Source organism: Acyrthosiphon pisum, chromosome A1 (genome assembly GCF_005508785.2).
Source record: "Acyrthosiphon pisum isolate AL4f chromosome A1, pea_aphid_22Mar2018_4r6ur, whole genome shotgun sequence".
Classification (NCBI taxonomy): Eukaryota; Metazoa; Arthropoda; class Insecta; order Hemiptera; family Aphididae; genus Acyrthosiphon; species Acyrthosiphon pisum.
The window spans coordinates 31,164,767-31,180,299 of record NC_042494.1 but is presented as its reverse complement, the minus strand read 5'-3'; the positions used below and the strand labels follow the sequence as shown (position 1 = coordinate 31,180,299).

Below are 15,533 nucleotides of genomic sequence, written 5' to 3'. Positions count from 1 at the left end.
ACACACACACACACACACACACACACACACACACACACTAAGCACAAACGCGTACTCACGAATGTACACATACTAACGTATCGGATCACACACACGTGCGCACCCAAAGCACACTTTCTCTTTCGTCCGCCGCCGAGCCGGATCGACTCCCCTGCGGGCAGCGTGGTTACCTCTACCACGGGTCTCGTGCCTGGTCGCAGTGCATACCGTCCGTATAACGCGGTTATTACGATAACGATAATTTATATACATATGTATGCATACACGGCCTCCCACTCGGGCCACCGGATGGTCCGCTCGGCGGGCCCGTACCGTCTCGATCTCTGCCGTCGTATAAATAGCCTTCCCGACCGTCGGGTCCGGTTCATTATGTCTCCGATCACGCGATGACCGACCGCGCACCAACGGCCGCGTAATAAACAACAATTTCTCTCTCGCGAGATCGTCGTGGCGAGTGCGAGCGCGCGTTTTTATCGTCGTTCGAACCCTTCGCGTAATAATATCCGGATGATATTCAGTTGGTTGTCATTATTTTTTTTATAAATTTTCAAAGAAATTTCCATCCGAAACCTGAAAAGTTCGGGACTCAACCCTACAGCCCGCCACCGATCCTGCGCCCGTAAACGCTGCAGAGTTGTCCATACACACGCGTGGCCTCGTTGCAAAAGGATACACCATGGATTTTCGATTGGCACAGGTAAACCATCCAAGTACAGTTAGCGCTCACCTCTATTATGTTATATAGCTATCCTCTATCACGCGCCATATTATGTACACGGACATAGATTATTATTATATTGACGTAAACCGTCGCGGCCAGGCACAGTAATTTGGGACGAATGTAAAAATTAAACTTTACCCGTACAGTGCACGAGTGTAATGAGAATACTAATTTAGATAATTGATTTAAAGTAGATCACAAGAAGAGAAAAAAGAAAGTCAAAATCGATAATCATCAGAAATTTGTAATTATCCGATACACGCCGAATCTTTTTTACAAATACAATTGTTTGAAGGGATGGGTGGCTCACCGAGAACGGCGTACATCTTGAGTTTTATCACTAATCATGTATGATATAGTGGCATTAATTATATACATTACACACGGCTTATGCTAGTGTTGTAGATGACTATAATTATGTACCAGAAAATATCTGAGGAATCATGAAATGCAAGGATTTTTTAAATTGTGTTTTGAAAAAATACTAGGTATTCTAAATTTTTCTATGATAAAAATAATTTTCTCCTTGCAATATTAAAAATAAAAAATTACAAAATTTAGCGTATTTGACTATTTTCTAAGATATAATCTGAATAACTATAAAATAATTCATGTAGGTAACCTACCTGTAAATATATTGTATTTTTAACGCCTATCGTTTGTAATACGCAACATAATATAGCCTGTACCTATTATAGCCTATATTTGGTTTCTATCCATTATTCCCTTGTAGTAGGTATAAAAATGAAATTTTTAGATAAAAATAAAAGTGGAATAATTATCAATTTATTAACCACTGCAGGCTTGCGTATAAAATATTTGCGTACAATTATATATACCTACTATATTATTCATAATAAATTAATTTTAATTAATATTTACTGAATAATAATTTATTCGGTCTAATTACGTTATTTATTTTAAAGACACAGTTCTAAGGAATCATTCCTTAGCAATAATATTTAGTGGGGATGTTAATAAGTCAAGAAAAACGATGTAATAATAATGCAATATTTTAAATCAGATAAATGTTAATGCATCTAGAACGGAATATTTTTCTTAATCGCCCAGATCTCATTTCCGCTTTCGAGCGTGACTTATCCTTTTATAATGGTACTTATTACCATCGTAGGTAATTTGGTTTGTTGACAAATGATTGTATTACAACTCATTAAAATAATAACGATAATATCAGATAAGGTTGTTTAAATAATAACTTTATTAATATTACTTATCGAATTGATATTCAATACTTAGAAAGGAATAATGCAATATATTTGTTACGGTTATTTCTATCGATTTTAATGGTTAATTCAAATTTAAATTTGTTTTACGACCGCACGAAACATAACAAAACAAATAACTATCGTTACATATTATCTGGATAAATAATAAGATATTTGGAAAATATTAATTTAAATTATGTTTACAATACCTATTTAAACTTAAACTTTGATGTTTAATTCTTAAGAAAGTTATTGCTAGTAAAATTAATAAAAATAAATAAATACCTATAGCGAAATCATAAACCATGAAAAATAATAAGAGGCAATCATAATAATATATATATAAATTTATAATGTCTATGTATGTTAATGCAATATAATACATTCAATATGAACCTATGGGTCCTGTAGACGTTTGAACCTGGGTTATGAGGAAATGAGACTATTATTTATGTGCCTTAGGCTTTGGCCTTTGAGATAAATTATACGATTTACAGTTTCTGTTACCAAAGTACCGAATACCGGTATAATATACCACTGATTATAATTTTTTTTCTAAATCTTTCAAAAAATAAAATAAAATAAAATATAAAATAGTCGTATTTAGTTATTAGGTTATTACTTATCATGTTTTTAAATTTTCAACCATGAAAAATATTGTTATTTCAATATATTTTATTTCAGATAAATTATTCAACGACCATGAACTAGGTACTACAATATAATATTAAAACCAGATTTATATTTCTTGTAGATCATATAATTTAGTGTAGTGTTTAGACGCGTGTTCTGAATGCATTTTGAATTGTTTTTATTAAAAAAAGATTATTATGAAAGTTTACGTATTATGTTGTGACATGTGTCGTAAATATCTAATATATTTATATATAATATATTATATTATATTTAAATATTTTTTTTCTTTTTATTAAGTCACATTTTTTTACACAAAGTTTTAATAACTATTGTTTTAGTAACCATAAATCATATTTACAGCAAGCACAACTTTCAAATTTCAGTATGTTATTTATGAATAACACCGATCGTTTTAGAAACTATACCACCACAATGATTAAAAATAAATTGAAGTGTAGCTTATGCGTCTTACCACTCTCACTTAATGCAATAATTACAATCATTATACCTAATATATAATACTATTATGAAAATGGCATATTAAATGAGTTGTCAGGGCATTTTGTTTGAAAACTGCAGTAGGCATTGAGAGAAACAATATGACGGTGTTTCAAAGGTTAGGTTATTCGTTGTGTTAAAATCAGAAATCACACACCCCCTACTCGTATACCTACTGTAATGGTTATAAACGATAATAACAAAATGTGAGGTGAATATATGTCTCATTGGAAAATATTCAATCACATTCGTTCGCTTTGTTACCCCCGTCGTCATCCGGCGGGAAAACTTGTCGCATTAGCTGGAGCCGCTGAGTAGCATACGAAATAAGGGTAGTATATATAGCGGTTTTCTTTCTTCTTTTACTCTATTATTATTATTATTATTTTTTTTTTTTTTGATCCCATACCGTCTCGTTGTTTTCCATTCCGTTTCCCGTAATTTGCCATTCACGAAATAATCAACAATCGGGGGTTGTTTTCTGCGTTTCCCTCGCCGAATATACTACCGCGCGCGCCGAGTCAGGTCACGTTCTTCCGGCTTTCCAGTCGAAAAATCACAACTCTTCTATGTGCGTATATATTATATGTACAACGAAACCCGTTCTTAGACGTCGCGTATTATATCGATCATGTTATTATTGTGCGCACGTATAATTAATGGGCGAACGTCGTCGTTTTCGGTCTCCTCGGGGCTTCGGGCCAATCATCTGGTGTGGGATTGCCAGAATGTGTCTATAGGTAGGTACTCCATACTACCGGGCCGGGTGCGGAATAGAAAGCTGCCGTAATAGTATTATTATAGCGTTGTTTGCAAAAAAAAAAAAAATCACTCACTTAAACTGTGTTGAACTTTGAAGGATTTCGTTTTATAGATAATCGCCCGTGGGCCGTGGGCAAAAATGATTTTCTATTCGACGTCTGCATGTGCTACAAATGAGTATTCGCGCTCGATTCGTTTATAAACTGTGGTAAACTGATACACATAATGTATGCAATCTATGTTTGTATTATTATTTAGTATAATAACATATTAGATTACTAATATGTTAGATATATAAGAAAAACTATCAACGCATACACGAGAAGTTTTAGGTATTATTTACACTAATAGGTATTGTAGAAACGTTTGCGTCAAATTTCTATTTCAGATTAGAATTTTTACAACGATTTGTTGTAAAACATAGTTTAATAGCACTAGGTATTCGTATTATCTCTGGGTATACTATTTTTATGAACAAAAATAAATACAAAAAAACGCTGAACATTTTAAATTGGTTAAAAAGGTACGATATATTTATTTTCATAAATTATTCATAAAAAGTTTAAAAATAAAGAATTTATAAAATAATTATTAATATTTTCCAGAGCTATTATGTTCAATGATTATACTTTAAGCTAGGGTTACTCATATTTATTTTTAATGATTAAAGGAAACATATATTATATCGTACATTGTATAATATTTTACCGAACAGTTTATTTTTTAATGTAGGTAACATTTTTTAGAAAAATAATCATGGCATAATCGTCAACTACTTTAAAAAAAAAAAAAACTTAAAAGACCATTAGCAACATAATTTTATGTCATATTAAAATATTTTTTTTGAGTGTTCAACAAATTTATACATTTTAACGCATTATTTAGGACGATTTCACACAGAATAAAATTACGATTGTGATTGACGTTCGATTCTATGTAAAATAGGTAATTGCTGAACGCTGAATATAATTTTTGAAATTCAATAACATACTTATATTATTATAATATCAAATATCAAAGAACCGGTTATAATAAAAGTGTATAGGTATAGACCACTAGATTTTATAGCGTTGACATTGCTTGGGAGTCGTCGAAACTTCTCGACAAACCGAATATAAACAGTATTTTATTTTTGATCCTTGTGCATGTTTAGTACCTATAAAATGTGATTGCTTCAATCAACGTTAATATGTTAATTATTGTAAATTTTTTTTAATACCTATCTAGTAATGTTATGAACAGTAAATTTGTCATTTGCTACGAAACGTCAGAATTCAAGTCATATTATGTTCATTATTATACCTATGAATTATGATGTTTATTTTCTTCCATTGTAAAAACATACGTAGTTAACAATTAAATAGGTATCTTTATGCTATATTTTAATGTCTAATATTTGTCACCCGTGTTTATCATAATTGGTACAACTATTAATTAAAAAAGTAAACGACATGCAGACATAGTCACATGGAGTAAAGTAGGTACCTACCATATTAATACTGCACGTAACTATATATTATTATTATAATAACTACATAATATAGTTCTTTATTCCGAATTTCTCTCGGCCACCGAATATAACGTTGCGTACAGTATTCCACTATTATTATTGTTATTATAATTTTAATTTCGGCGTCTTCTCGCAGACACGTCATGTTCACGGGCTGTAAATCGAAACGTTTTGTGCGGTGTACAAAACGATATTATGCGAGAATGAATGGGTGAATACAATTAATAATAAAAATGCAATTACACACGGTAACTAGTTTATGATAGTTATACGCTCGTCTTACAATATTATATTACTATACACGTATACATTAAAAACTAACATAATAGTTTCGCTGTAACGTTACGCGAATGCTGTCCACTGGGCTGCCATGGATATAATAATAATTATCGAGCACACAATTATAGTGGCTATATATTATCTTACAACGAACATTACGATTGACCTTTGAGATGTTCATCGACGATAATCACAATGTTTACGCGATGAAAGCTGTAAACGATTTCAAGTGGGCTGAATCCTTTGAAATCGTCATTTGTGTATTGGTGCATAACTATAATATTATTTATTATTATACAAGGGCTGTAATATGTACATGCTCTAGTTTCATATTATTAGCGAAACACCCAATTCAGATATTTAGCATTTCATCAAATTTTGAACAAAAAGTATCGTCGATATAATATAGGGTAATATAATAAAATATAAAACACTATTATCCTGTGATATTATTATTGTCCGACCCGGCGACCCGGTTGTTTTGCGTTTATGAGATTAAACCCGATTTATATATTTTATAGAGCACCACCCCTTTGGGTACACCATTGATCATTTAAGCCACCCGTGAGTCTTAGTCTTTAGACTATTATATGATGATGATAATATGTGTGACGTGTTTTGCACCATTAGTACAAATGGACCATGGCGCAGACGCCCCTCCCCCCCGCATTCCTACCACTAAAATGCAGGTAATAGCACCGTATCGCGTAAATCGTCGCAAATCGGCAAAATTAATTACTCGGAATGCGATCCTCTTCGCGTCACGTTCTCGCTTGGCGAAACACGCCTATTGCAGTGCCTATACCTATACTTAACTATCTACACCTAAGTCCGTGCATCGTATTTATCGTAATATATATAGATATACCCACTGCGGTGCACCCAGAAAGGTTTCTCTCGCGGTAATAATATATCACATTGATCGTAGGCACTTTGCGTGGTACATACATATATACACATTGTTAAGCGATTGACGATAATATAATATACGGTATAAGTATCGTCTACCGTATATATACCTACAATATATAGTTACATTACATTTATTTATAAATATATTTACTGGTACGGTACATTTGACGGGACACACGTCACGTCAGTCATCCAGGTTGATGTACAGAAACGTTCAAGGACCGTTTTGCGGCGATTTTTTTTCCTTTTTTAGAAAATTTAAATACATAGGTACTATTATACACGAAACTATACACAATAAATGATTACGATGTGAATAATAAAAATAATAATATAATATATGTCAATGCGTATCTGTTACGTTCACACTGAGGGCGTTCGCAGGAGATTTTATTAAGAGGGGATACATAATATAATATGCGATATATTCATTTCAATAAACTAATAGAAAACAACTGAAAAATAATTTGAAATTCACTCGACTCGTTTATGACTAAACCATATTATATACGTCAACATGCTGCCCGGAGAACGCTATCAGTTTTCATCATATTACGTAGTCTAGTCTAAATGTAACATACCTATAGTATATATTTTGTAGAAAAATAAAAATATTCATAAATTGAATACCAACTGATATTTGGATGTGTTATAATATACTATATATGTTTTAAATCGTCAAATAGTGCACTAAATTATATTATGACCATTGACCTGAAACACAACGAATATTGAAAGCCGTATAAAATAAACGTCGGAGGAGCGAAAACCACCCCTACATTCCCCCTCCCTACACTGCCATCGGTCCGTATACTATACGCACCGTCGAAAAATCGAACCGTGTCTCGTACTCGACCGTCGGTCGTTGTCTCCGGATTTTCCGGGAAATGTATTATTTGTGGCGTAAAGTAAATGGCCGACGTGCTATATACCGTCCGTACAATGATTTGCGCCCACCTATTTTATGTACACGTGCCTACGGACAACACGTGAGAGGTCATCCCCCCGAGGGCGGACGTGCAGTTTACAAAACGGCGACGGGGTATTCCTATAGGCGGGTGTAGCCACCGCGATAACCGCAACGGCGACAGTTTTCTTTTGCTGACCTCGGGAATAGAAAATCCTCGAGAACGGATAGGTATATGTATAATGTATATACCCACCTATTCCGATGAAAACATATTTCCAGACGCCGAGATGAGTTATTTTCCGATCGTCATCGTTTAGTGTGTTTTTTCTCGCAGGTCTATATTATGCGTGTGGTTCTGAGAAAAAATAAAAAAAATAAATAGCAAAATACCGATACTTACATGACAAGCGTATAATATACATCAATAGTTGTTGCCGATTCAAGTATACCTACATAATAATAGTCCCGAACAGACCGAACGTCATTGTCGTCACGTTTATTGTAATTCTTCAACTGACCGGAAAAGTGTGGTTCCTAATTTCCTATTATAATATTATTATATTGTGGTCAACTCGTTGTTGACCTTTTGCCGCAAATATTCATAAATAAATAATAATATTATCGTTCATCCGATCTTGGGTCGTGGCGTGTAAGACGTGATACTGTTTAGAATGACTGCATTGTAGTTGTAGAGATTTGTCGTCATTTTGACGTCCGAAAAGTGACACAAAAAATAAATGTAATAAAATTGAAATGTCTGATATTATAGAGTGTAAATTGAACGTTTCGCAAATCGGTTGATCGGACACGTCATTATGTCTCCCGCACGCCACCGCTTTTAACGTTCGACTAAAATGGCAGCGATTGAATATCGATTGAACGGTTTACTCACGTGTCGCATAGGTTATGATCATTATTTTATTTTTTCCGGTAAAATTACATTGTTAGCTCAAATTAATTTTCATATTAACACATTATATCACAGCACGTCCCCGAACAACTACGTAAATTTATATCATAATAATTATTAATTATGTGCCTACGTTTTGTACAATTCGTTTTGCAACTCGGATTCGTATTTTTTTTTTATATACATTTTTACATTTAAAGTCAATTATTATCAAAACATTGTTTTATAGATCTTTTGTTTTTTTATGACAAAATAAATTCATGCAATCATTTTATTAGTATTATTATTATTATTATAGGTACTAGCAGTTCATACTATTCAGTTCCACAAAATCATATTTTGTCTGATTTCGTTAATAATATATTGCTCTTGGAAGAAAATGAGAGAAGATAACGAAAATAATACATTAGTATATTATTATTACAATGTATTCGCGTTTATGTGCTTTTGATTATTTTGCGCATTGCGTTTGAAATATCAGAAAGATCTTCTCATGTATATTATAATATTATTATGTGTTAGTTGTACCATCAATAGAGTGTTTTGTGTCTACTCCCATAGGCCATAATATATGTATTATATTCCAGTAACTTTAGAGTTAATTAAATTTCATAATCATATTAAAGTTATAATTTATAACGAGTTATAAGCATCGAAATCTACCAATAAAAAAAACACCGATTAAACTATACCAAGAGATTGTGATTACTAGTACACCTACATATTGTTATTCACCGTAGCCCGCAGTTAGGTGGTACGTATTATTGTTCAACCGGTTGTTTCGATCCACATTGACAGTCAATTATAATAAAACATATCATCGTAATCGTCTTGTTTGGTATTTTAATTTCTAATTAAATTTAATAGCACCAATAACCAGTCATAGCTTAAAATATTTAAAACTTTTATTTTATAACGCGTTTAAACGGTTTCACTTAATGTCAAACATGACGGATTGAGTATAGTGTGCTACAATAATATAACTCTCGTTTTACGTGCTTAGAAAAAAAAAACGATGGGAACCTCACGCATTACAACTATAGATACAACTGTGCAGACGGGTCGCCGTGATATTATTTTATCGATCGTATAGTGTTTCTATAAATTATAATCGAAGCTGTTTACGGGCTCGAAAATATGTAATACAAAAAAAAAAACAATAACAAATGTCTATAGTCAACCGTTCAAATAGAAATCTGTTGTCGTAAGACAATGCGTTAAGAATTATTTTTGCGTTCTCCGTGCAATTCTAATTACTTATACACGCGGCGGCAGTGGCGGCGGCGTATGTGTATATATGTAAATCGCATTCCTATTATGACGGTTGCGTTTTCTCTCATTTCACATGCATCTTCTAATAACGTTACTTGTGTTTTTTTCGTTCATTATTTTTTTACTGAAAAAAAAAAAATAATAATAACAAACCAAAAATATATCATTATCTATTACATCCAATCGCTATTCATATTCAAGCATCGCGTCTAGATGCTTTTCGTCGATATAATAATTCGTATAAGTCCTCTGACCCAACTCGTACAGATATTATAAATGTCGATGGGAGACGATCGCGCGTATTGCAATACTTCAAAATTCGATTTGTGATTAGAATAATAAATAATATTGTGACACAGTGGTTGTACAATATCATAATCGTAACATACCCCCTCCTCCCATGATGAAAAACCATGACCGAATAAGACTGGTTTTCATATAATTATTATTATATACGCGTATGACATTATAAGTACACAATATTATATAAGTGCAATTGTTATGATTATAACGATTGATGCCGCACCCGCGTCTTATAATGTTATTTGCATTATATGGCATCAGCGTAATAATAAAATTAATTGTACAATTATCCGTCGTGGTAGGTGTAATGATAATAATATAATATTATATTATATGACGTGGGCCTATTCTCATTTGGAAAATAGTAGTTGTTATCACCGCAGGACACTTCTTATATGGTATATAAAAAAATCTATATACAGTATACATATTTGAAAATCTGGTCCTTGAAATTCCAAAAATCAGAATTTAAACAAATTCATTATTAAAGAAAAAATAGTAGTGAGGATGCTTGGCGTTCCAATTTTAGGCTCTTTTCTCTTATATTACAATATTATTGTTTCATTTTATACGATTTATTAATTTCAAAACGTAAATAATTTTGTCCGACGGTTATTATTAATATTATTATTATTCCCTAATTTTTTTTTCTGGACGTCAACCGCGAACAATCGATGTTTAATTAACTCTCGGAGCCGTTTACGTGATTCGGGTCGCTAAATGAAGCGCGGACTGCTCGTACAATATGTCCTACCGCGGCGGAGCATTATTATTGTGCAATGAATTGGAAATCCAGTTATTATCATTTGAATACAATTCCGTGTTATGATCAAATTATTCTTTAATTTATTTTTTTTGATATTTACGTTCTATTCTATTATTACGGAAATCAATTTTTTGGAACTCTAGTGGTTACTGGTTTGTTTGACAATAGCTGTTTAGTTTTAAACGTTTTTACTATGTCTTATCGAACAATAGTAATAGATTGATCAATTGTTGTTTAGTAGTCAAAAATCTAGTAGACCATTGTAAATCGGCTCGTATAAAGTAGGTACTTATCTAATATGCAAATTGAAAAAATAAGTACACGCTCGTAACTTCAAAATGCGCATAAAATTAAATTTTCCAGATCAATTTTTCAATTACTAATCCTTATTTAACAAGTTCTTTTTTTTAGATACGGTAAATCCAATTTTGGCGTTTGATCCCGAACACGTGTTTTGTATTTTTAAATCAATAATAATATATAAAAACACCAAATAACTTTCTAATATGATTGCATTGTATAGATACCCTTCATAAATACCTTTAACGGTATCGTGTATAATTTTCAAAGTTCTGTGGCGTTAGTAAAACGGGTACCTGTATAATATGACTTGTTCATTCTATACATTTCAACAACAAAACGCGTGTGAGACGGCTAAACACACGTACGTAATTGTTTACTTACCGTGTAAACGATTTAGAAATCATGTGAATTAAATATGATACATTATAATCACGGGCGCACAGCATTGTTGGATACTATTTAAGGCGATGCGCTATGTATGCGGTTGTTTAAATGAGACTATTGGCCGATTGATTATTCCGTCACGACTCGTACGGAAAATAAAATCACCTAAAGCTAATTTAAAATATTTTTATATGGACATCGACAGAAGATTACTTGAAAATAATAATACGTCATAATGTTAAAATATAATATTATTTTTATTTCTAAACAATCGTGGATTTTTTTTTTTTTTATCGTGTTAGCTATTTATGTATTTGACGTGACTTACGTAAACTCGAATTATCTAAACCAACACCATAAACCGCAGTTTTAAGATTTTGGTATTTTCCAAATAGGTTAACCAATCATCTGTATTTCGTCACAAAATACCTCCTCCGTCATAATCAGAGAAGATGGTACACGGTGTTAACACACACTAATATTTTTAAAAAATAGAGTTTTCACCGTTATGGGAGGACGCCACATGGAATTTTAATTGTTTAGCGAGTTCTCAGCGTATTATTATACATAAATAATATTGTATAATATAATATGTGTTTTTTTTCAACATTTACTTTTATTTAGAACGGTTTCCTCGTTTACGCAAACCTATTGTTTTCACGATGATTCAAATTTCGGTTTCACTCGTAATTGTGTATGATAAACTATAGTATCTAAATAATGTATTTATAGCTATTTTGACATTACACTCACTTTGTAGTCAACGTATAACAGGAAATAATTGCTGTCCTCTCAATGAAATAGCAAAACAGTTTAGTTAATGAAATGACCACTGAAAGTTTAAACCTACTGCAGCCATACTTGAATTTATGCTCGTTATATTATATGGTTTTGTTAGTACTAGAATGCATCTTAAACGAACGGGGAAAGTTTGAATGAATCGGACAACACATAATTACTAAGCACTACACTAGATTATAGTCAGTAATCGGTATGCTGTTCTTCATCTGCCGAAACAATGTATTTCTAATGTTGTGTGTCATTGTCAGCAGCAAATCTTGATATCACTGTATATTTTTTTTAACCCGAATTATTGCCTAATGAGCAAAAAAGAAAGTCTTATAAATGTGGTTGCTGTACATCTCATTTAATTATGTTTCATTATTATATTTTAACAAATCGTGTTACAAATGAAATAAATAGCATTCTCACAACTTTGAACTAATATTATAATTTATAACGTACTTGTTTCAGAAGTGTTTTGTGTGTCTATTGCTGATAGCCGCCACGAACGCCGTGATCAATTCTGGTGCAAATGATGAGAAGTCACCGACAAGAAGAGATGCAAGTCTTGGCGTACCATCAGATTCTTACGGTGCGCCACCTCCTTCGTTTGGCGCGATTCAGATTAACTACGGACCACCACAGGCTTATATTACATCTGATTTAAAGGCACCCAATGTTAATTATGGACTTCCATCGAACTCTTATGGTCCACCAAAACCAATATACGGGCTTCCAAAACCCAGTTATAAACCTCTAAAGCCGGATTATGGGCCACCTCCACAAGATTCATACGGGTTGCCACCAAAACCAGAATATGGCGCTCCTCAGATACCGAACTCCGTGTACGGTCCGCCATCTGGACCTCCAAGTCCTTCTTATGGTGTTCCATCAGTGTCTTATGCAAAAGGGCCTCCGGGTGTACCATCCCCGCCAACCCCGCCTCATATCTCTTACCATGGCTGGCAACCAATTCCGGGTGTATCAATCCCATATGTTCAAAAAAATAATGGTTATGAACAGTCATCTTTAGGAACTGCATATGGACCACCACTGTCTCAAGCAGGAGGATGTTGCAATAATAATATCAACTCCATAGACACTTCTTATGGAGGTTCACCACCACCAGTATTACCATCGTACAGTCAAAATTCTCCAAATTCGGACTACGGTCCACCGAAAGGTGGAAATTCTTATCATGGAAACTCTAATGCTCAGTCGTTAGCCAATTTATATAAGCCCCCTCCAATTATACCAGATACAAGTTATGGGCCTCCAACTCCTTCTAAGCAACCTTCTGACCTATATGGACCTCCATCCAGTGGAAATTATGGCCAACCACCTAAAGAATCACATGGACCACCACCAAGTGGATCTTACGGACCCCCTCCAAAAGATTCGTATGGACCACCTCTGAAAGATTCTTATGGTCCACCTCCAAAAGATTCTTATGGTCCACCTCCCAAAGATTCTTATGGACCACCACCAAGTGGATCATATGGACCACCTCCAAAAGATTCTTATGGACCGCCTCCAAAAGATTCTTATGGTCCACCTCCTAGTGGTTCTTATGGTCCACCTCCTAGTGGTTCATATGGCCCACCACCTAAAGAATCACATGGGACACCACCAAGTGGATCATACGGACCCCCTCCAAAAGATTCGTATGGACCACCTCCAAAAGATTCTTATGGACCCCCTCCAAAAGATACTTATGGTCCACCTCCTAGTGGTTCATATGGCCCACCACCTAAAGATTCTTATGGACCACCTCCAAAAGATACTTATGGTCCACCTCCTAGTGGTTCATATGGCTCACCACCTAAAGAATCACATGGACCTCCACCAAGTGGATCATACGGGCCACCTCCAACTGGATCATATGGACCACCACCTAGTGGTTCATATGGCCCACCACCTAGTGGTTCGTATGGCCCACCACCTAAAGAATCCCATGGACCACCACCAAGTGGATCATACGGGCCACCTCCAACTGGATCATATGGACCACCTCCCAAAGATTCATATGGACCTCCACCAAGTGGATCATACGGACCACCTCCAAAAAGTTCATACGGACCACCTTCAAGTGGATCTAATGGATCACCACATAAACCTTCATACCGACCACCTACAAAAGAATCACATGGACCACCCCCAAGTGGATCATATGGGCCACCTCCAACTGGATCATATGGACCACCTCCCAAAGATTCATATGGACCTCCACCAAGTGGATCCTATGGACCACCTCCAAAAAGTTCATACGGACCACCACCAAGTAGTTCTTATGGTGCTCCTTCTAAAGAATCACATAGACCTCCACCAAGTGGATCTTTTGGCCCACCGAAAGAATCTTATGGATTACCATCAATTGGATCATTTGGGCCACCCAAAGAATCATATGGACCCCCATCAATTGGATCATTTGTGCCACCGAAGGAGTCTTATGGCTCACCATCTAAACCCGCATATCCTCCACCACCACCAAAAGATTCATACGGAGTGCCACCAAGTGAATCATATGGCGTCCCATCTAAAGATTCTTATGGACTTCCTCCCATTAAGGAAACATATGGAATTCCTTCTCTAGGTTTTATTGATAATTCATTGCAAGTACAGTATGCCTCACCGTCAGGCTCCTCATACAATGGTCTTCCTCCAGAGGGTACTTTCGGTACACCCATAGCTATCTGTTGTGGTACACCACCACCAGATTTAGTGTCACAAAAGCCTTCAGACATTCAGTATGGGTTAACCTATGGACAAGCCTCTGGAAGACAAATACCTGGGCCAAATCTTCAGCCAAAAAATCCAGTGAAAAATAGGGCACCAGTTCCACCGGGCCTTGTAGAATCAACACAGTATAATAGTTTCCAAGGTGAACCATACATACCTCCTCCAGTATCAGAAGTATCAACAGCTGGAAATGATGCATATGCTGCTCCATCAAGTTCTACGGGTTACAGTAGTTCTAATAGTAGTCCAAATTTAGAGCAAAGTCCAATAATTTCTCAAGATCAACAACAGTATAATATCCCAGTTACACAAGATACACAAAACAATGTAGTACACAACCAAGGATTATCTACATCGTACGCTCTACCGGCTCCTGAATCTTACCAGCATATAACACAAACAGTTTCAGTAAAAGAATCCAACAGTTTTGTTCAACCAAATCAACTCTCCTTATCGAATGTTGATAACTATGGAACTCCACAGCAATCATTCGACTTAAATCAACAAATTGAAGAAAGCAAAAATAATCCACAACTGAGAGGCGCAGAGAATAATTCACAGCAACCAGAAAATAATAATTATCAACAGCAACCAGAAAACAATAATTATCAACAGCAAC

The 15,533-nt window shown here is 34.5% G+C and overlaps 1 protein-coding gene across 1 annotated transcript in view; it reads left to right on the top strand.

The window, feature by feature from the left end:
- The first annotated feature begins 349 nt into the window (after window positions 1-349).
- LOC100570619 (extensin-2) overlaps window positions 350-15,533 on the top strand; it is a 43,848-nt gene continuing 28,664 nt past the window's right edge. Inside the window, exons 1-2 of the mRNA XM_029486208.1 lie at window positions 350-697; window positions 12,647-15,533. Of these exons, the coding sequence (XP_029342068.1) occupies window positions 677-697; window positions 12,647-15,533 (2,908 nt within the window). The 5' untranslated portion in view covers window positions 350-676. The remainder of the gene's footprint in view (window positions 698-12,646) is intronic.